The sequence below is a fragment of the Dipodomys spectabilis genome, unplaced genomic scaffold (genome assembly GCF_019054845.1).
Source record: "Dipodomys spectabilis isolate Male_0828 unplaced genomic scaffold, ASM1905484v1 ptg000628l, whole genome shotgun sequence".
Taxonomy (NCBI): Eukaryota; Metazoa; Chordata; class Mammalia; order Rodentia; family Heteromyidae; genus Dipodomys; species Dipodomys spectabilis.
Window position 1 is genome coordinate 92,734 of NW_024871305.1, and position 23,020 is coordinate 115,753.

At 65.4% G+C, this 23,020-nt stretch overlaps 1 protein-coding gene across 1 annotated transcript; it reads left to right on the plus strand.

The window, feature by feature from the left end:
• The first annotated feature begins 1,276 nt into the window (after positions 1 to 1,276).
• LOC122101109 (extensin-like) lies at positions 1,277 to 8,770 on the plus strand. The gene is made up of 5 exons (XM_042671456.1): positions 1,277 to 1,412; positions 4,306 to 4,440; positions 5,451 to 5,494; positions 6,220 to 6,362; positions 6,778 to 8,770. Exons 1-5 carry the CDS (start codon positions 1,277 to 1,279, stop codon positions 8,768 to 8,770), a joined length of 2,451 nt encoding a protein of 816 aa, XP_042527390.1.
• Positions 8,771 to 23,020: the final 14,250 nt, after the last annotated feature.

The following is a 23,020-nucleotide window of genomic DNA, read 5'->3' on the forward strand; positions in this document are numbered from 1 at the left end:
CCCTGTGCCATCTCCCCTGTGTGCCATCTCCCTGTGTGCCATCTCCCTGTGTGCCATCTCCCTGTGTGCCATCTCCCTGTGCCATCTCCCTGTGTGCCATCTCCCCTGTGTCATCTCCCCTGTGCCATCTCCCTGTGTGCCATCTCCCCTGTGCCATCTCCCCTGTGCCATCTCCCTGTGTACCATCTCCCCTGTGTGCCATCTCCCCTGTGTGCCATCTCCCTGTGTGCCATCTCCCCTGTGTGCCATCTCCCTGTGTGCCATCTCCCCTGTGCCATCCCCCCTGTGTGCCATCCCCCCTGTGCCATCCCCCTGTGCCATCTCCCTGTGTGCCATCTCCCCTGTGCCATCTCCCCTGTGCCATCTCCCTATGTGCCATCTCCCTACCCGCTGTGTGCCACCTCTCCCTGCTGAGTGAGCACATCTTAGGACCTCGGGAGCCAGGTTCCCGATCTTGCCCCACACACTCGCTCTGGAGGTTGGGCCCAGGCTGACACAGCCTCTGTTTGGGGCTGCGTGTCACTGCGAGTCGAGTCTGAAGAGGCCAAGGGTCAGCGAGGCTCTCTGGGGGCGGGGGGGGGGGGAGTGGGGGGGCAGCCCCTCCCGCGAAGGCCAGCCCTGACCGCCTGGTCTGCCTGGGTGGCAGGTGACACAGGCCCCGGCGTCCTGGGGGAGCAGAGCCATGGCCGGACGGTTTCTCCACACAGCCCCCCTCGGCAGCAGGGAGGGGCCAGGCCTCCACACTCAAGCCGTAAACTTCCTGTGGAGCCGAGTAGAGCAGACTCCACGCGCCCACCGCCACCTGCGTCCTGCAGCAAGCGTGGAAAGGTCACGTGGCCCGGCCAGATAAACACGGGGCTGGCCCCAGCCTCCAGGCCAGCCCTGGACATGCCAATGCCCTGTGAGCCACACCCTCACCCACGTCCCTGGGGAAGTGACCAGCACCGGATAGAGCCAGCGGGACCCCGGAGTCCGGATGCCCACCGGCCAGCGCTGTTTACGTTGGAGCTGTCTTGGAAGAAAAATGTGAGAATGGCGTCTCGGAACGCCGTAGCCGGCGAGGCCCCGCCGGGCCGGGCCAGGCTGCGGGCACAATGGAGAGGAGGGCGGCACCGGGAGGAAGGATAAAGCCGGGCACCGCCCGCCAGGGGCACAGGTTCACCCCCGTGCCCGCACAGGCACCCAGTTCTCTGGCCACCTGGATGGGGGAGCCCAGGGGAACCACAGCAGCCCCCAGACGCCGGCGCTCTAGTCCATCCGGGAGGGAAGGGGCGCAATGCCCTCTGCGCGCCTGGCTCTGGCCACGTGGCTGCGCTGCCGGCCCCTCCCCTGGGAAGAGACCCGTATTCCCCAGACAACACGCCACACGGCCCGCAGCCCCTCTGGATCTCTAGGCACGCGGGACCGTTTCCGTGGGAGAGGCTGGCTGGGCCGAGGGAACCTCACGTGGCCCACACCACCCTCAGGGCAGCTCAGACTCCCACGGCCCTGGAGGCCTCGGGTGGAGGCCCGGCTGGGAGAGGCAGGCCCTTTGCTCACGCACCCGGGCAGCTTTCCGAATAGACCAAGCTCAGCGCCTGGAGACCTCTGCCATTCGCAGGAGGGCGCACTAGGTGGGGGGGCTCTGCCTTTCCAGGCACCCCAGGGCCACCACCAGCTCACAGGCACAGACATCAGGACTCAGTTCCGTGGCCCTGCAGGCTGTCTCCCCGGCCTCGGGGTCACCTGCCCCCCCCCACAGCCCTGCATAACAGGACTCAGAGCGCCACAGTGGCTGCCACGGGCGCAAGGGCGGCCAGGCACGCTGGCCAGGGTCACGTGGGTGCACGCTTGACTCACATCAATGCGTCAGCTGACCAGAGCCCTGGAGAAGATGCCACAAGTTGTTTTATAACAGAGGATTTGAGCTGGGAAGGTGGCTCAGTGGTAGAGCGCTTGCCTGGCACACATGAGGCCCTGGGTTCGATTCCTCAGCACCACATAAGCAGAAAAAGCCAGAAGTGGTGCTGTGGCTCAAGTGGTAGAGCGCTAGCCTTGAGCTGAAGAGCTGAGGGACAGCGCCCAGGCCCAGAGTTCACCCCACAACCAATTTTAAAAAATTAAAGAGAGCCGGGCAGTGGTGGCTCACGCCTGTAATCCTAGCTACTCAGGAGGCTGAGATCTGAGGATCGCGGTTCAAAGCCAGCCCGGGCAGGAGAGACCGTGAGACTCCTATCTCCAATAAACCACCAGAAAACCGGAAGTGGTGCTGTAGCTCAAGTGGTAGAGTGCTCGCCTTGAGCTGAAGAGCTGAGGGACAGCGCCCAGGCCCAGAGTTCAAGCCCCACGGCCGACCAAAAAAAAAAAAAAATTAAAGAGATAATTCACTGAATGTCTTTGAGATGAATTGGCTGTATCGATATATAGCTCTTTATAAACAAATTGCCATGTTTTTACAGATAGATAGATCGATAACAGTACTAGGGTTTGAAGTCAGGGCTTCCTGCTTTTTTTTTTTTTATGTGGTGCTGAGGAATCGAACCCAGGGCCTCATGCATGCGAGGCAAGCGCTCTACCACTGAGCCACCTTCCCAGCCCGGCCTCCTGCTTCTTAGACAGGCGCTCTTCCACTGAGCCATGCCCTTTCCCTTCAGCTGTTTGTCAGGTAAGCTCTTGTGTTTGTGCACAGGCCGCAGGGCAGAGGGAGGGACCAGAGTGGGTGAGGAGGTACGCCAGAAACTCACAGCCCCGCAGGGGTGGATGAGGCCGTGGGGGGCCCAGGGAGTCAGGGGTGGCCGGGGTCATGCGTCCATTTGGCAATTGGGCCAGGAGTCACCCCAGTTCCACTCCACAGCCAGAGATAAACACGGCTGCACACCGCCAGGGCCCACCCCTGCAGCCGAGTAACTCATCCTGTTTATGCATATCTTTGGAAGGCTGCTCCATCTTCAGGCCCCACCAGGAGTCTCCTCCCCTCCCCCTCCATCCCTTCCTTCCCCCCTCCCCCCCATGCTGAAAGGGACTTTGAGATGAGCTAAGCCAGAACCCCACTGAACAGGAGAGCAAGCTGACCAGGGAGGTTAAGTGACTTGTCAGAAGTCACACAGCTAATCAGAAGCAGAATCTCACGGTGGCAGCGTCTTCCTCCCACTGAGGTGGGGACTTCCCCGCTGGCTGTGACATCCCGGGGACTCTGGGGCTGTGGCACCAGTGGGCCGGCCGGGGAGTGACGGAGTGGGGCAGACTGGCCAGACTTAAATTCTCTAGAAGCCATTGCTGTGTGGGAAAAGCCCAAGACACGCACCCAGGCCTTCCAGATCCCGGGAAGGAGGAGGGGACAATCGCAGGACTGAGCTTCAGGGGACCCGCCAGCGTCCCCAGCTGCTGGGAATCGGCTGCCCTCTGCCGGACGCAGAGGGAACAGCGGCGTCATGGATTTCTCCCTGGGCCCTTCCCAGCCTGACTCTGCTTTTCTGAGCAGCGGGGTCTGCTCAGCTCAGCAGGGTTGCCTTCAGAGCAAGATGCCAGCCGCGAGCCGTCCAGCCCCCTTGTCATCCCGGCCCTCAGGACGCAGAGGCTGGAGGCTGGCCAGCTCCAGCCCAGCCTGGTCTGCATAGTTCAAAATATAAATGAAATTAGGTAGTGCCCGGCTGTCCCTGCAGACACAGCACCACGGCCGCACGGAGCCGTGGCGTGGCCTCACCCTGCCCTGCCCGGCCTGGGCGGCTGGCTTGCTCCTGACCGCCGAGGCTCACCTGGCACCTGTGAGTGTGGGGAAAGCTGTACTGGGAGAGAAAACTTCCAGAATTTCCCAAACCCTCACCGGGGAGGACAGCTTCACCTTGTGTCTTCTGAGAAATCGATACCCCTCCCACCTGCTGCCCCTCCCTCTCCCCACCGCCCACCCACAATCTGCCATTCCCCTCCCCACCGTCCACCCGGAATCTGCAAAGGCCTCAGAGTCCAAGGCCACCGCGGCCCCTCACCCGGCTTCCTCTCAGGAAGGCCCTGCCTCCCTCCACTCAAGCCTGGTGACAAATGTCACCCATCTGACCCTAGTCAGGGTCAGAGGCCAGCAGCAGGCGGCCAGGGCAGGCTGGGCAGGGCTGCAGCCTTGGCCTGGAGAGCGGAAGCCTTCCCGGCACAGGGCCCTTGCTCAGCACCTCGGCCAGGAGGGCCAGGAGGCTGGGCCGGGCCTCTCCCTCAAAGGAGGCCAGCAGGGACTGCACACCCGGATGCCAGGCTGCAGGCTGCCGGGCACAGCCCTGCCTGCCCACTGAGTGAGCAGAATGTGCCCCGGTGAATCCGTCATCCCCGTGTTCACAGGATTGGCTCCCAGACCCCTGCATTGGCCAGGGTCTACAGAAGCGCAGGCCCCCCCAACCCGGCGCAGTACTCACCCGGCCACCTCGGGGTCCCTGGAAGGCCCCGTGGACGTGGCGCGGAGATCATCACTGCGCCGTGAGGCTTGGGGAGCAATAGCGGCGCTTCAGCCTCCACAGGCGTCCGTGGGGACTCAATCTCCCCACGCATGCCGCCTCCTCTGCTCCCGGCTGACTCCCTAGGGGCAGAGGAGACCTGGCCACAAGCTGCACAGCACGGACAGCTCTGCCACGCCACGCCACGCCACTCCACGCCACGCCACGCCACGCCACTCCACGCCACGCCACGCCACGCCACGCCACGGCCCGAGTGAGACGGAAGGAAGGCCAGAAGATCAAAGTGTGCCAACTGTGACTCTCTGGTGTAGGGGACACAATCGCAAATGCTGTGAGTCCTTCTGAGCGCCCTGCCTCACACCCAGCAGCAGGCTCCTGGCCCAGGTCACCTGTGCACGACCTGTTACACACCCAGCAGCAGGCTCCTGGCTGTGCACGACCTGTTACACACCCAGCAGCAGGCTCCTGGCTGTGCACGACCTGTTACACACCCAGCAGCAGGCTTCTGGCTGTGCACGACCTGTTACACACCCAGCAGCAGGCTTCTGGCTGTGCATGACCTGTTACACACCCAGCAGCAGGCTCCTGGCTGTGCACGACCTGTTACACACCCAGCAGCAGGCTCCTGGCTGTGCATGACCTGTTACACACCCAGCAGCAGGCTTCTGGCTGTGCACGACCTGTTACACACCCAGCAGCAGGCTCCTGGCCCAGGTCGCCTGTGGCATGCTCTGTTATGTGGCTCCTGTTCCCCAGCGTGGCTGGAGTCTGGCTCACGGGTGGGCATGGGCTGTTTCCTGGTGGCTCATGGTGGGCTCTGCTGGAGCCCACCCCTGGGTGGACAGGGGGATGGGGAGGCCAGGGGGGACAGGGATGGATGGAGGTGGATGGGTGGATGGGGTGGACAGGGGTGGATGGGGTGGACAGGGGTGGATGAGGTGGACGGGGGTGGACAGGGGTGGATGAGGTGGACCGGGGGATTGGGGGGGATGGCTCCCTCTCCTCTCGCCTCCTGGCCCCTGCACGCCCCAGAGCAGGGCAGCAGCCGGCGCCAGCCAAGCGACCCGCAGGCCCAGGTGCGGTCACTGTGACCTGGGCCGGGACTCACAGCCTGCTGTGTCCACGGGGACTGTGGACACAGCACGTGTCCAGAGCAAGCAGGTGACGCCGGAAGGCTTTATTCACTGTGCGCGCAGCGCAGCCTCCCTGCGGCGGGGCGTGCTCACGGCCGCGCCCACAGTGACTGCCAGGTGGAGGTGCTGGCCAAGCAGCTGCCCCAGATGGGTGCTCAACAAAGCACATGCTGGGTCCCTGGGGGAGGGCCCGGCCCTCCTCCCGCCCTCCCTCCACACCCGCCCCCGCCTCAGCGGCTCCCAGGGAGCAGCCCGCCCCCCCCTCGCCCCCCCCCGCGCCTGGGCTGCCTGCAGCGGGCCATAATTAGCTCCCACCCTTCAGCACTTTCCAGGAGAGGAAAGCACAGCTCAAAGGCTGACATCTGAATGTGGAGGAGGAAGAGGTGCGGGCGGCGCGCCGGGCACCCGGGCTCCGGGAGCGCCGGAGCCAGGGCTGGGGCCGGACGGCGCTGCGGGAACGGCCGTGGCCCCGTCCTGCAGGGGGCCAGGGGGCGTGGGGTCAGGCTCTGCCTGTGGCCTCCCTCGCAACTCCAGCCTCCAGCTCAGGACGTGAGCTCAGCCTCCCCTCCAAGCAGGGAGGACACTGCTTCTGCAGGAGCCACTGGGACCACTGTGGGGAGGACTGGCTTCCTGCCTGACCTTTGCCCCTCTGCCTGCCCTCTACACAGGAGCCACAGGCTCCTGCTGCCCCTGCCACCGCCCCCAGCAGGCCCAAGCGGGGCCCTGGACCTACTCCACAGGACAGTGCAGCCACACTGCACTGGGGGCCGGGCCTGTGCTGGGTACTGGACACCCTCCCCATCACCACTCAGTGAGTGCTAGGCTGAGTCCTCTTCCACCCCGTCACCACTCAGTGAGTGCTAGGCTGAGTCCTCATCCACCCCGTCACCACTCACTGGGTGCTAGGCTGAGTCCTCTTCCACCCTGTCACCACTCAGTGAGTGCTAGGCTGAGTCCTCTTCCACCCTGTCACCACTCAGTGAGTGTTAGGCTGAGTCCTCTTCCACCCTGTCACCACTCAGTGAGTGCTAGGCTGAGTCCTCTTCCACCCTGTCACCACTCACTGGGTGCTAGGCTGAGTCCTTATCCACCCTGTCACCACTCAGTGAGTGCTAGGCGGAGTCCTTGTCCAGCCCTCACTGGGAGGCTGTCACCTGCTCAGGCGCTCTGCTGACAAGGAGGTACCTGGAGCAGTGAGGGCCACAGGCCAGCTTCCTCACTCACAGCTGCGTCCACCCTGCCACGGCCACTCAGCAGCCGTCCACCCCGCCACGGCCACTCACAGCTGCGTTCACCCCGCCACGGCCCACTCAACCTAAGAGACTACCGCCTCCCCACGGCCCACACCCCTCGGCCCACGGCCCACACCCCACACCCCACAGCCCACACCCCATGACCCACGGCCCACGGCCCACGGCCCACAGCCCACGGCCCATGGCCCATACCCCACACACCCCACAGCCCACGGCCCACGGCCCACAGCCCACGGCCCATGGCCCATACCACACACACCCCACAGCCCATAGCCCACACCCCACAGCCCACGGCCCACAGCCCACGGCTCACGGCCCACACCCCACGGCCCACGGCCCACAGCCCACGGCCCACAGCCCACACCCCACAGCCCACACCCCACGGCCCATGGCCCATACCCCACACACCCCACAGCCCACAGCCCACGGCCCACACCCCACAGCCCACACCCCATACCCCACGGCCCACACCCCACAGCCCACGGCCCACAGCCCACAGCCCACGGCCCACAGCCCACACCCCACAGCCCACGGCCCACAGCCCACAGCCCACAGCCCACAGCCCACGGCCCACAGCCCACACCCCACAGCCCACAGCCCACGGCCCACAGCCCACACCCCACAGCCCACACCCCACACCCCACAGCCCACGGCCCACAGCCCACACCCCACACCCCACAGCCCACAGCCCACAGCCCACAGCCCACGGCCCACAGCCCACACCCCACAGCCCACGGCCCACAGCCCACAGCCCACAGCCCACAGCCCACACCCCACGGCCCACGGCCCACAGCCCACACCCCACAGCCCACAGCCCACACCCCACAGCCCACGGCCCACAGCCCACGGCCCACAGCCCACACCCCACACCCCACGGCCCACAGCCCACACCCCACAGCCCACAGCCCACACCCCACGGCCCACGGCCCACACCCCACACCCCACGGCCCACAGCCCACACCCCACAGCCCATAGCCCACACCCCATGGCCCACAGCCCATACCCCACGGCCCACAGCCCACAGCCCACGGCCCACAGCCCACAGCCCACGGCCCACAGCCCACACCCCACAGCCCACGGCCCACAGCCCACAGCCCACACCCCACAGCCCACGGCCCACAGCCCACACACTCCACAGCCCATAGCCCACGGCCCACAGCCCACACCCCACGGCCCACACCCCATGGCCCACGGCCCATACCCCACACACCCCACAGCCCACAGCCCATGGCCCACAGCCCACACCCCACAGCCCACGGCCCACAGCCCACACCCCACAGCCCACGGCCCACACCCCACGGTCCACGGCCCACACCCCACACCCCACGGCCCACAGCCCACACCCCACAGCCCACAGCCCACACCCCACAGCCCACGGCCCACGGCCCACAGCCCACGGCCCACGGCCCACGGCCCACAGCCCACGGCCCACGGCCCACAGCCCACAGCCCACACCCCACAGCCCACAGCCCATGGCCCACAGCCCACACCCCACGGCCCACGGCCCACACCCCACAGCCCACGGCCCATACCCCACACACCCCACAGCCCACAGCCCACACCCCACAGCCCACAGCCCACAGCCCACACCCCACAGCCCACGGCCCATACCCCACACACTCCACAGCCCACAGCCCACGGCCCACAGCCCACACCCTACGGCCCACACCCCATGGCCCACGGCCCACACCCCACACACCCCACAGCCCACAGCCCACAGCCCACAGCCCACGGCCCACAGCCCACACCCCACAGCCCACACCTCACACACCCCACACCCCACAGCCCACGGCCCACAGCCCACACCCCACAGCCCACACCCCACACACCCCACACCCCACGGCCCACGGCCCACAGCCCACACCCCATAGCCCACAGCCCACACCCCACACCCCACAGCCCACAGCACATGGCCCACACCACTGCTCCAACACCACTTGAGGCTGAGGAGAGCCTGCACGGGTGAGCTCCGGCCCTGACCACCAGCTCCACCCGCGCCCTGGCAGGGTACCTGGGCAGTGCCGGGCTGACGCTGCAGAAGCTGCCGGCCGAGCCGCGGGTGCAGGGGAGCGCGGCTCCTGGGCTGGCCCGCCGCCCGGCCCTGCCAGGAAGGAGCTCCGCAGGCCTCCCAGTGCGAGGCTGCGCAGCCCGGGCTCCAGCCCCGCGAGGCTCCCACCACACCTCCACCGCACATGCTCAGCACACAGTGCCAGGCGCCCAGCCTCAGCAGTCTTTGATAAAGCTGAGCAGGCAGAGCAAAGCCCAGAGGGCAGAAAGCCCAGAGGAATCCATCCCGCCACACCCACGCCTGATAAAACCTGGGCCCAGCCCACGGCCTCCGCCTGCGTGCCAGGGCTGAGCATCCCAGCCTGGTCCGCGTCCAGCACCCCGCTGATCAGAACACAAGCCAAGGCCGCTGGGTAAGTGCGCGCCGGTGGCTCACACCTGTAATCCTCGCTCTCCAGGAGGCCGAGGTCTGAGGAGGGGTTCAGAGCCAGCCCGGGAAAGCCCATGGGACTCTTATCTCCAATTAACCAGCAAAGAGCCAGGAATGAGTGGAGGTGTGGTAGGATGGCAACCTGGAGTGAAAAGCTAAGGGGCAGTGCCCAGGCCCTGAGTTCAAGTCCCAATACTGGCGGGGGGAGGGAGGACGGGGGAGGTGGGGGGGGGGGAGGCCATCGGATGCACAGAGGCTGCTCTGCGGTCGGTCAGCGTGAGGAGGCAGGAACGGCCAGACAGCCCGGAGCTCGTGGGTGCAGAACCGAATCTGCGAATGGGAAAGGAAATCACAGAGCACTCTGCCCACAGGAGCCTGGCTCTGTCCACACATCCCGCGTACACGCACAAGGACGCAGAGGGAGCACAAGGCCACTCCCCGGGGGCCCGGGACAGTCCCTTCCGCATGCTGACCCCCGGCTCTGGCACCGGACCCCGGGCTCGGCCGCCGCTGCCGGAGTCGGAGTCAGCACCGCAGAGCTGCTCAGCCGTGGCCAGGCCATGCGGTGCCTGACGGCGGCCGCACGAGGGGTCACGAGGGGTCTCTGCTTCCGAACCGCCTTGGGGAGCAGCTCCCCACAGTGGCAGCGTGGCCGGCAGGGAAGCAGGGGTGTGGGGAGGAGGAGGACGGGGCGGTGAGTGGTCGGCCCTCACCTCACCCCGGCTGCTGCCACCCTCCTCTGGCCGGGAAGATGACTGCCCGCCCCCCAGACGTCTCCCCGAGGACTGAGCAGCCTGCGGGGACCAGGATCGGGGTGATGCGCAAGCCGAGTCTGGGCACCCTTGCCGCCTCTCCTGCGGTGCTCCCTCGCGGTCCTCCTCCCAGGCCGGCACGGGATGGCCGCTCACAGGCTGCGTGTCTACCGATGTGTCTGTCTACCAATGAGCTAAAGACCCGCAAAACGCACCTTAAGCCGCGGCTGCTCCCAGCTGGCGGAGCGGCTGCTCCCCGCTCCCACCCTGGCACCGGCTGGGGCAGCGGCTGGGCAGGAGGAGGGGCCGGGCGGGGACCCGGCCTGCAGAATCGGGAAAGCCCTCCCTGGGGATGTGGCGCGGGGCGGATGGCACTTGGGAGCAGGCCCTGCGTAGACCTCTGCCGAGCTTTTCTGGGCAGCCACGGTGCCACGGTGGCATCTCAAAGACCCCCGCGGGGTCCCTTGTTTCAAACTCGGAGGGGGGCTCCCCACACTGGGCACACGAGGCCACCCTGGCCCTCTCCCCAGCGGGGCCCCACGGCCCCAGCCACGGCCGGCGCTCGCTGCGCCGTGTGGAGGCGAGGAAGCCAAGGCCACACAGAGCAGAGGCTGCGGAACGCGTGCTCCGGGGGCGAGCCTCCACCCGTGTCACCGTGGGCAGGGCCGCCCGTGCCGAGCCCCGCGCCGTGCCGCGCCCCGCGCCGTGCCGCGCCCCGCCCGACACGCAGGCGCCAGGCCCGTGGGCACACAGAACAGAGCTCCAGCTTCACGGCAGCCCTTTTCCAACTCTACGCGGGGAGCAAGTCAGACCTGAGCAGCACCGCTTTAAACACCAGGCCCTCACACCCGGCCTTCTCTGACCCCTGACCTAACCCGGGCCCCCTCCCGTCCATCAGAGCCACCTGCGTGCCCGCTTTGGTGTGCTGTGGTGTGTGTGCGTGCGTGTGTCTGTTTGTGTGCATGCACATGCAGGGGTGTGTGTGTGTCTGTGAGCTGACCCATCTCCCTCGGCTCTGAAGCGGCAGTGTGCTGTGGTGTGTGTGTGTCTGTCTGTGTGTGCATGCAGGAGTGTGTGTGTGTGTGTGTGTGTGTCTGTCTGTCTGTCTGTCTGTGAGCTGACCCATCTCCCTCGGCTCTGAAGCGGCAGTGTGCTGTGGTGTGTGTGTGTCTGTCTGTGTGTGCATGCAGGAGTGTGTGTGTGTGTGTGTCTGTCTGTCTGTCTGTCTGTGAGCTGACCCATCTCCCTCGGCTCTGAAGCGGCAGTGTGCTGTGGTGTGTGTGTGTCTGTGTGTGCATGCAGGAGTGTGTGTCTGTCTGTGTGTGCATGCAGGGATGTGTGTGCATGTGCACATGCAGGTGTGTGTGTGTGCACGTGCACATGCAGGGGGGTGTATGTGTGCACGTGCACATGCAAGTGTGTGTGTGTGTGTGTCTGTGAGCTGACCCATCTCCCACGGCTCTGATGCGGCAGTGTGCTATAGTGTGTGTGTGTCTGTCTGTCTGTCTGTCTGCGTGTCTGTGAGCTGACCCATCTCCCTTGGCTCTGATGCAGCAGTGTGCTGTGGTGTGTGTGTCTGTCTGTGTGTGCATGCAGGAGTGTGTGTGTGTGTGTCTGTCTGTGTGTGTGTGTCTGTCTGTCTGTGTGTCTGTGAGCTGACCCATCTCCCGCGGCTCTGAGGTGCAGATGGCTGGGCTGGCTCTGATGCCTGGCACGCTGCTGACTGCAGGAGAGGTCGGTCCTCCTTCCAGCACTCCCTCCCTCTCCCCGCCCCCTCCCCCTCCTGCCTTCAGATAAGGCGACTCTGGTCTTTGATCAGCTGCCTGGGGACTGGAGGCGCTGGAAACCTCGAGCCGGCTGTGGGAAGAACAGGCTGGCGTCCAGACTCACAGAAGACCCGGGGCTGCAGCAGGACAGCCCGAGCGCTCAGATCTCCCCAGAGGGCAGATCAAAGGCTGCCCTCCCTGGGGGGGCGGGAGGCGGGCAGCCCTGGTCCCTGAGGGAGCGATAACCCCCCCACCCCCCCACTGATTGTGCCCTGAGCTCTGGCCGCCTCTCCCAGGCCCACACAGCCCCAGAGCGAGCGGCTGGCTTGCAGGACTCCAAGGGACAAGAGCTCAGCCAGGACCAGGTTTCCAAAACCTGACAGAAGGCGGTGGCTGAGGTCAGCTCACACGGGCACAAGGCCCTGGAGCACTGGGAGCCGGTCGGTCCCCGCTCTCCCTCCGCCGGGCATGCCCCGCAGAAATGCAGCCGGAGGTCACCATGCAAGGCGTGTGCTAGGTGTGTGCTAGAATGTTCCCAGGCACGCATACCATGTGTTCCAGTTGCAGTAGACACAAACTGGGTGCCACTCAGACGCCGTCAATGGTGAGATTGGCCAAGAAGCCCCTGAACAAAATACAATGCAGCCCTGAAAACTGACCTCCTCCCCGTGGCTGTGTGGGAGCAGCCAGCTCGAGCTCGGCCTTGCTCTCCCACGCGGCCCCTGCCGGGCTGGCGGGCCCCGGGCACCGCGCACGCCATGCTGGCTGCAGAAATGAGTGTCCAGTGCAGCCCACATCCTCCTGAAAGTGGCCGGACGACGAGCTGCCCTGGGGCCAGTGCGCGCTCGGAAATGCCCGGGACGGAGCCAGACGCCGGCCGAGGCCGCCCCGGGGCCACTGGGGTCCCCGCAGTGAGCTCCCGGTCAGGACCACCCCGGGCCCTGGACCCTCTGTGAAACCCCAACTCCAGCGTGATTCCAAACACATGAGGTGTGAACCTCCGGCTGAGAGGTGCCGTTCAGCTCCAGTGAGGGGGTCCAGGGAGCCCCGTAAAGGGCCAGGTGACAGATCACCGCCTGAATGTCCAGCTGCAGCCGCTGGCAGGGGTCTGGGAGCTCGGTGGGTGGGACCGTGGGTCAGAGCCCCCTCAGGGTGCCCCCAAGCTCATCCATGGCCCAGAGCAAGCACCACAAAAGGACAGGGTATGGCCCTCCTGACCTGGCCTCACGTCCGGGGTCTCCTGGCCCCAGGGGAAGCCACAGGCCCCCGGGCTGCTGCGCTCAAAGTCCGCACTGAGCTTTAGAGCCGCAGCACCCCTCCACGCGCGCGTACATCTGCACAGTGAATAAAGCCTTCCGGTGTCACCTGCTTGCTCTGGACACGTGCTGTGTCCACAGTCCCCGTGGACACAGCAGGCCGTGAATCCCGGCCCGGGTCACAGTGACCTCCACACACTCCGTGTGAGTCCCAGAGCCTCCCTCTGCGCCGCAGGCTGAGGCTGGCAGGCAGGCAGGGCTCCCACCCACACCCCGCCCGGTACCCCGAGCCCTATGGGAACTCCCCGCCATGGGGAAGTCCTCCGGCCTCCTCCTCGGAGCAGCCCCCCATCCCCCGGGAGCACCGGCCACCGCCCAGCCAAGCCAGCCGTCCCCGCCTGCATGGAGGCCCGCGGCCCGAGGACCCCCGAGGACCGGGCTGGGCGGAAGGCCGGGAGTTCTAGGTGATTTCCAGGCTTGGCACAGAACCCGGCTCCCTTTCCCATGAGGAGAAAACGCCGTGGCCGCCGGCCAGCCTCTGCCCGGCAGGAGCGCATCACCCACGGGGCGGAATCTGGGAGGGACGCGAGAGTGATCGCGGCCTCCTCCTGCCCCGGGGGGGGGGGGGGGCAGAGGAGACTGGACGCTGCCACCGAGGCCACGGTGGCCGCAGCTCCCCGTGGCTGGACAGGAATCCCTGTAGGGCAAGTGGGGGCCCATCCCCCCTCCGAGCACAGGGCTGACCATGACAAAAGCCCACGGTTCCCCATGCCCGCGTTCCCGCACGGCCCGGACCCAGGGCCGGGAGAGGCTGCTCGGGGTTCATCACGATCACCCTCCGCTGCCAGGGTCTCCCGAGAGGGGGGCGGCCGGGTGCTAGGGGACCACTTCCCCCCACGACCTCCAGCGCGGAGCACGGGGCTGCTCCCCCCCACCGCCCCGGGACAAAGGCAAGGGCACTGGGAAGACACTGTTCCGATTCTCCCGCCATCCGCCGCGCCTTTGCTTCCCTGCGGCCTCTCTCCTCCCGCCGGACGAGCCATCTCCAGAGAGAACGGGCCCACGCCCGCCGTGGACAGGCGTAGGGGCGGCATGGAGAGGGGGGAAGCGGCCTCAGGTCCCACCTCGGGCGCAGCGTGGGGCGTCGCGCGCCCCACACCTCTCTGGGACAGGCCCAGGGGCCCCCCTGCCTCCTTCCTCACCCCCGGCCCCGCCCCTCCCCTGCTCCACACCCCGGGCCCACCTGGACATTCTCCTCTTGGTGCCATTGAGGCTGGGTCTCTGCAGGGACGCCGGGACCCCCAACGTGGCAGGAGCCGGGCGGTGCCGCGGGAAGCACAGGTCGATGGCCGGCAGCACCCATGACCCACCGAGGATGCCCAGTGCCGCCACCAGCGGACGGGGCCCAGGCACGGGCCGGGGCCGTGTGGGGCTGGTCCCTGCCAGCAGGGCAGAGGCCTCAGGGATACCAGTGGCTCACACCAAACAGCAGGATCCTGGGCCACAGGAACCAAGGACCCCTTCTGAGGGTTAGAAGCCGGGGGCACCGTCCTCTCGATCCTGGGGGCCGGCCCGGAACCGCAGCTCCCGGGCCCCGCTAGCCGCCCAGACCCCGACGGGGGATCGGCCCCAGGCCGCCCCGGCCCCCGCGGGCAGCTGTGGCCCAGGTCCCTGGACTTCCAGGGTGCATCCAGCTGTGCCGGGCTCAGGGGCACCGCTCCCCGTTGGCGTCCAAACCCCTCTTCTCTCAGTCACAGGTCAGGCCAGACCCAGGCCACGCAACCCGGCAAGGCTGCATCTGCAAGGACCCTCTCTCCACGCCCGGCCATGTCCTCAGACCCCGGGAGACGCGCCCATCCTCTGAACCCCCAATCCTAAGCTGGTGCAGACCCCAGGCTGCAGGTGACATCCCGGGGCTCAGAGAGTCCCCTCCAAAGCCAGGTTACCCATCCAAGTCCCCAAGGACCCGCGGGGCCCGCACGTCTGCATCCAGCAGCGCGGAGCCCACGGCCCGGGGAGACCCGGAGAGCCGCGCGCCCGCTCGGCTCAGCCTCCCGCCCCGGGAAGGCGCTGTGAAACCCCGCTGCGGTGACGCGAGACGTGGTGACAGGTGACGTCTCTGTTCCTTCAACCCCAGCAGACATGGAGTAGCGCACAGCAAGCCGCAGGTGCACGCTGGAAGGAAGCCGCCCCCACGAGCCATGCCAGGTGCAGGGTGGGCCGAGGGCCGCCGTGTGTCCCTGTGAGCCCTCCCTCCCGGTACCCCTTCCCGATCTCAGCCCTGCACAGCCCCACACAGCCCCGTCTCACCCCAAACAAGAGGACGAGGAGACGTCACTGACAATTCTCTAGGAAAAGACCACCCCCCCTCGACCCAGGCAGAGCAGGTGCCCAGAAACGGGTCACGATGAAGGAAGAGGGAGGCTGAGCCCTCGGCAGGGCCACCCTGAACCTGGCCGGGGGTCCTGGGGGGGAGGGGGGAGTCTTGGCCACTGCCCTACCCGGCCCGGCCCTTGGGCAGAGACGCACTGCCCAGAGACCGCTGAGCCCAGCGGCCTGGGAAGGGAGCTGGCACCAGGGCGGCCCAGACAGGCCCGGCCTGCTCCGAGTGACCACAGAAGTCTCACCGGGCCCCCCTGCCCAGGAGCCAGGCCAGGACCCCGGCTCCCTCTGCACAGAGCCCCCAAGGGAAGCGGGTGTGCCGCCAGGGGCCTGGCTGAGGACCTCGGGGAGGCCGGACAGAGGCGGCCTTGTGTGGCAAATTGGCAGGTGAAATTGAGCATTAAGGAAAAATTGCTCCGGCCATGGGGGAGGCAGAAAGAATCTGGCTTTGATAGAAAGTAGAGTGGAGGGGGAGAGAGAGGAGATGGGGGAGAGGAAAGGCAGGAGGGAAGGGGCAAGGAGGGAGGGAAGGACGGAGGAAGGGAAGGAAGGACAGGTCTCACAAGGTGAGTGTGGGTAAAAGCTGCTCCCAGTCTCCCACTTCCTTCCCCACACTTCCCAGAGAGGAGGAAGAGGAGGGGGAGGAGGAGGAGGGGGGAGGGGGAGGAGGAGGAGGGGGGAGGAGGAGGAGGAGGAGGGGGAGGAGGAGGAGGAGGAGGAGGAGGAGGAGGAGGGGAGGAGGAGAGAGAGGGAGGAGGAGGAGGAGGAAGAGGAGGAGGAGGAGGAGGGGAGGAGGAGGGAGAGGAGGAGGGGGGAGGAGGAGGAGGAGGAGGAGGGGGAGGAGGAGGAGGGGGAGGAGGAGGGGGAGAAGGAGGAGGAGGAGGAGGAGGAGGGGAGGAGAAGGAGGAGGAGGGGGAAGAGGAGGAGGAGGAGGGGTCACCCAGGATTGTAGGATGGCCTCTGACACGGCCGCCCGGGGGGCCTGGGCCGGGGTGCGGCTCGGGAAGGGACAAGCAGGCCAGGCAGAGGCCAGTGGCTGGCGTGGTTTTCAGGGGCCTGCGCCCCGGAGGCCTCACCGGCCTGTACCTCCAGTGCCAGGAGCTGAGGGGCAGCCTGGGCTGCAGCAGGAGGCCAGGGCCTTGAACCCTGCATGCACGCGCCGGGCCCTGGGCATGAGACCTCGCATGCAACCTCGCAGCCCCGAGGAGCATACGCAGCTCTGACCCCGCTTCACGGAGGGCAACACCGAGAGACAAAGGCAGGTGCACCAAGGAGACGAACAGGAAGGAAGGGAGTGTGCAGAGGGGAGGTGGCGTGGCCGTGGCCCCGTCTGGGCCAGGCGTGGACTCTAGCGTCCCAGACCCTCCACCGGCACTCCTGCGACCCAGAGCCACGCTGGGCTCTGAGTTCCCAGGGCCTTCAAAGGCCCGGAGCAGCTGGGCTCCCAGGGGAGCGGGATGGCAGGAAGGCCGCGGGCCCGGCCGGCCCCTCCGCCAGGCGTCTGAGCAAGAGGCTGCTTTGGTCTGGGGCCATGGGGCTGGGAACTGACCACATTTCCTGGAAGCACCGAAGCGGCCTGCAGAACAAAGCCGACTCGCTGTCTGGAGAGCCAGAGGGTTGGAGCGAGGGGGAAGCCAGGGCCAGGGCACAGCCACGGCGCTGCCCGCCACGGGCCGCCACCTCCTCCACGTGGCAGCCACGCACGCCACAGGGAGCCACGGAAGGATGGTGAGAGGTCACAGCGGGGTGTCCTTGCGCATACCGCCTGTCCCCATCCTCAGGGGAAGGAACCCTGTCCATCTCACAGACCACGGCCACTCAGGAGGCCAGGAGGCCAGGCTTGGGCCTGGCCCTGTTGGCTCTATGTGGCTGGGAGATTCCAGGCAGGGCTAGGGAGCACCCCCACCCCAGCACTCACTCCCTGCTCCCCAACACTGGGCCTGTCCACCCCGGGCCTGTCCAGGACGGGATGACCCGCCCTCAGGGAGCATGGGCTTAGGAAGCGGAGACAGCACCCCGATGTCTGTGCTCAGAGGAGGGAAGGGAGAGGGAAGACAGAGAGGGAGAGGGAAGACAGAGAGAGTGAGGAAGAGGACGGGGGAAAGGAGGAGGGTGAGAGGAAGAGGAGGGGGAGGAGGGGGAGAGGAAGAGGACGGGGAAAGGAGGAGGGGGAGAGGAAGAGGAGGGGGAGGAGGGGGAGAGGAAGAGGAGGGGGAGGAGGGGGAGAGGAAGAGGAGGGGGAGGAGGGGGAGAGGAAGAGGACGGGGAAAGGAGGAGGGGGAGAGGAAGAGGAGGGGGAGGAGGGAGAGAGGAAGAGGAGGGGGAAAGGAGGAGGGTGAGAGGAAGAGGAGGGGGAGGAGGGAGAGAGGAAGAGGAGGGGGAGGAGGGAGAGAGGAAGAGGAGGGGGAGGAGGGAGAGAGGAAGAGGAGGGAGGAGAGTAGGGAGAGAGGAAGAAGGGGTGGAGGACAGAGGGAGGAGGGAGGAGGGAGGAGGGAGGAGGGAGGAGGCCCGCCTTTGTCCACTCCCAGCAAAGGTGCAAAGGGAAGACCACGCCAGTTGTCCACCTGGCTGGATGCTGACCCATCCGTCCACTGGAGGATCCGTGCCAGGTCTCAGCCCAGCCCCGCTGCTGTGAGAGACCATGAGAGACAGAGAGACCCAGAGAGAGGAGACGGCAGAGGGGAGGGAGGGGGAGGGGGAGGGGGACGGGACAACCTGGGCTGAGATGCCCCCCCGCCCCCCTCCCTCAGACAGAACCGGCCTCCTGCCCACCCCCGTGGGAGGTGAGGCAAAGAAACTCCATGATCACCATGTAATTCTCCCCTCTGGGCACTAGAGGGAGCCACAGCCCCAGAGACCCAACCCCGAAGCCACCAGTGGGGAGGCCCGAGCCCACCCACCCCACCTGAGCCCCACCCCTGTCCCGGCCCGGGCAAAGCCGCAGCTCCTCCCCGCCGGGGGTTTCCCGTTGCACCCGGGGGGCGTGGAGCCCCCAAGTCCCAGCCTCGACGCTCCACATCAACCAAACAGGGGGAAACAAAGTCACCTGTCCCTTGTGATTCTGAGCAGGCCTGGTGGCCGCACCTGCTGCGATGTCTGGACCTGGGCCGCCATCTTGGCCGCTGAGGGACACGGGGGGGGGGGGGGCTGTGCTGAGGAGGAGGGGCGCCCCCCTTTCTTTCTCCCATCCTGTGTTTGTGTGTCTGGCAGCGTTCTCGGGCGGGCGCCCGGCCGGCATCCTCTGTGACGAGGTCAGAGTTGCCCTTCAAGGCTGAGCACGACCCTAAACATCTCAGTCCCCGGTCCTAAGTGCTCCCCACAGGCTGGCGCGGCTGCCGGGGCTCCCTAGTGAGAAGTGGGAATGAGGGTCCCCCAGTTCCACTGGTTTAGGGAAGAGAAAGCCACACGCTGTCCCTTCTGCCACCACACGAGCAGGTGGGCTCCATGGTCTCTGTAGGTGACATAATCCTCCAGCTCACCGGGCCGGCCGTGAATTCGGCTGTGGACTTTGTGCCACAATGAGGCTCGTGCGGGCATGAGGTTCTGAGGCTCTGTGAGGAGGGACACGAGGCCTGTCCAGCCCCGGAGAAACAGGCACGTTTGGCCCTGCACATGCGCGTCTGTGTCAGGAGAGCGGGCTGGGCCTCAGGGCACCCTGGGAGCACACCTGGTGCCCTCTGGGAAAAGGAGCTCAGGGCACTAACACACACACACAGCACTAACACACACACACACACACATATACACACACAGCACTAACACACACACACACACAAACACACAGCACTAACACACACACACAGCACTAACACACACACACACACACACATACACACAGCACTAACACACACACATACACACACACACACATATACACACACAGCACTAACACACACACACACATACACACACACACATATACACACACAGCACTAACACACACACATACACACAGCACTAACACACACACGGCGCTAACACACACACATACACACATACACACAGCACTAACACACACACGGCGCTAACACACACACACACATACGCACACACGCACGCACCTGGGCCAACTTCTTATATAACTCAGTGCCTTCTTTCTCATTCTGTGGTTAGAGTTTTCTAGAACCCACCAGAAACTTCTTGGTTCATCTTTTGGTTTTGATGAGCTGTTCTCCACCTTTGAAAGAGGAAATGGCCAGGAGACCTCAGAATGGGGCCCTTGTTTGTTCAGTTGTTGTTGTTGTTGTTGTTGTTGTCAAGCCTCAGGAGTGTCACGTGGGCTTGGCCGTCCTGTGAACAGAGGCACAAGCCGGGGCGGGGGGCGGGGAGGGGGCATGTGTTTGCCAGGACTCTGAGCAGGGTCTTCGAGTGCAGGATTACAGTATCTCCTCACAGGTGTGGTGGGACGGGGAGCCAGCCCGACATGGGGAACAGAGGGTACCAGGGGCCTCACCCTGCCAGACCCCAGCTCCGTGGGCCTCCGTCCTCCAGGGGAGCCCGGTCCAGCGCCAGGGAATCCTAGCCGGATGCTTGGTTCGCACAATGCATGCCCTGGCACATGCGCACTGCGGGAGAGCAGGCATGGAGAGGTACGCAGCATGGAGGCGCCCAAACCCACACCTTCCATCATCCGTCCGGAGTAACGCACGTGAAACCTCAAAGTGTAAAACGGCTAGCCGAGTCCTGTTAGCGAAGGAGAAATGAGTGTGTCCGTGGATGTGTTTTTTATGTGTCCCAGACCCTGGTTCCATCCCCCACCCAGACAAAACAAAGCCCAGGACCCGGCAAAACACAACTCATAAAAGACAGCCACTAACAATTAAGCCCGCCATCAAAATTAAGAACTAGTTGTCTCCGAAAGATGCTGTGAAGCCCGGGGCCAGGAGCAAATGGTCACAAACTTCCTACCCGACCACATAGGTTCCGAATATAGAAAGAGCTCTAAAACTCAGTTAATAAGAAAACAGCCAAGGGTCTAGGATTACAGGCGTGAGCTGCCCACTCCTGGCAGGAGGTGACATTTTTTAAGCCACTTGCACCTCTGACCCCAGGAGTTTGTCCTGTGGTGCCCAGGACTGGAGAGACGCGGGTCCTCCAGGAAGTGAGGTGAGAGGAGGAGTACCAGGTCCAGCCAGCAGGGGGCACTGCGTCCCTCGACGTCCTCCAGGCTCCAGCCTCCCAGAGGCCTGCTTCCTGCCTTCTCGGCGGGGCACCCCGGCCTCGGGAGGAGGGGTCAGCCCTGCCAGCAGCCCCCCAGGCCTGCGGACCCCGCCCCTTCGTGGCACGGACTTTTAGAGCTCGATGGTCAGAAAGGAAACGAAAGAGAAAGCTGAACAGCCCTCACCACGGGGGCGGTGGATGCTGCCCCAGGTCCAGCGTCCCTTCTTCAGACTTGATAAGCCGCAGTGCCAGTCCAAAGCTGGGCCCTGGGGCCGGTGCTCCGCTTGGAGACCAGCATTCTTCCCTCAGCCCCGCCAGCCTCCATTCCCACTCGGCCTCCAGGTGCCCGCCGTGCCCTGGGCACCCACAGTCACGTGACATCGAAGATTAACTCCACCACAGAGGCCCAAGTGGGCTTTGTGTGGCCAGTTCTCTCTGGCTCTCTTCACTTTACTTTTTTGTGCTGGGACTGGGACTTGAGCTCGGGGTCTCGGCCTTATCCTGACCCTAGCTTTCTCCACCAGGACTGGTGTTCAACCACTTCAACCACAGCTTCACTTTGGGCTTTGGGGTGGTTAGCTGGAGATGGAGTATGGTGAACTTTCCTGCCTAGGCTGGCTTTGAACCTGGATCCTCAGATCTCAGCTACTCCCTGAGGAGCTGGGATGACAGGCGTGAGCCACCAGCTAACAAGGCCAGCAGGACAGGAAGTGCCCGCCCCCCTCTCAGGCAGCCCGAGGTCCTGCGAACTGTCCCTTGATCCTATTCTGGCTGGCTCCCCCCACCCCACCCCCATTCCTTCAAGCAACTGTTTTTAATCCAATTAATGCTGGAGCGTGGCCAGACTCGAGGTAACACCTGCCAGGTGGGCCCGAGAATCACCCTCTGCAGAGGTGTGGAGAGGTGGGGCGGGGAGCAGGCTCAGCCTCCCAAGGTCACCTTGACAACTGAGAGGGAGGGGCTGCAGCCTCCCGGAAGTCAGGGGCTGGGGTTGGGGGTCCAGGCCCAACCACACGCTAAATAACTAAGCATCCAGGGAGTGGGAGAAAGTTCTAGAGACCGGAGATCATCTTCCATTAGGCCTCAAGATGGCTGCTGAAAAAGCAACACTCTGAGACTTCACATCCCTACCAAACGGGGCAGGACGTGCGGGGGGGGGGGGGGGGGGGCGCAGCCTCCCATCTTTGGGTTACCCTCCCCCTTTCTTCTTTCCCTCTCCTCCCTCCAACTCTGAGGCTTCCAGATTCAGCTCAGGTGGTGTTTGGAGCTGCTGGGGTTCCCCCTCCCCCACCCCCCCCACCCCCGTGCTGGCAGAGGGACTGGGCTGCCAGGCGCCCCCTGCTCAGCGCACCCCGAGGTGCGAAAACCTTCCCCTATCTCAGATGGGGAATGATCCCGCCGTCCTACTGCTACCTCGGTGAGGGAATGGATCAGAGAGGGTAAGCGCTGGTCCCAGGGCCACGCAGTGCCCTGGGCGGGGATGGCCATGGACAGCCAGGGTGAGGGGACCCTGACCGGCCTCTCCTCTGCACGGCGGGACCTGAGCAAACTCTGTTTACAGAACCCAAGCGGCAGAGCAGTGCCCCTTCCCCGCCTCGTCCTGACCCCTCCCACCCCCCAGCCCGGAAGCCAGAGTATCATCACCTGCCATGGCTCTGCAGGCGCTCCCTCTCGATTGATTGTGCTAGCTTCCTCCCCCCCCCCCCCCCCATCCCAGACCCGGAGGGTGGGTAAATTGACTCAAGGCCTGATTAAGGCATCCTCCAAGATGAGCCCAGGTGAATATGAATTGAGCCTGATTGGGAGCCTAGGCCCCAAGCTTCCCACTGGCAGCTTCCCACCAGCTGTAGCAGCCTGCAGCTCCTCCAGCCCTCCTCCATCACCTCCTCCATCACCTCCAGCCCTCTCCAGCCCTCCTCCATCACCTCCTCCAGCCCTCTCCAGCCCTCCTCCATCACCTCCTCCAGCCCTCTCCAGCCCTCCTCCATCACCTCCTCCATCACCCCCTCCATCACCTCCAGCCCTCCTCCAGCCCTCCTCCATCACCTCCTCCATCACCTCCTCCATCACCTCCTCCATCACCTCCTCCATCACCTCCAGCCCTCCTCCAGCCCTCCTCCAGCCCTCCTCCATCACCTCCTCCATCACCTCCTCCATCACCTCCAGCCCCCCTCCAGCACCTCCTCCATCACCTCCTCCATCACCTCCAGCCCTCTCCAGTCCTCCTCTATCACCTCCAGCCCTCTCCAGCCCTCCTCCATCACCTCCTCCAGCCCTCTCCAGCCCTCCTCCATCACCTTCTTCAGCCCTCTCCAGCCCTCCTCCATCACCTCCTCCAGCCCTCTCCAGCCCTCCTCCATCACCTCCTCCATCACCCCCTCCATCACCTCCTCCATCACCCCCTCCATCACCTCCTCCATCACCCCCATCACCTCCTCCATCACCTCCAGCCCTCCTCCAGCC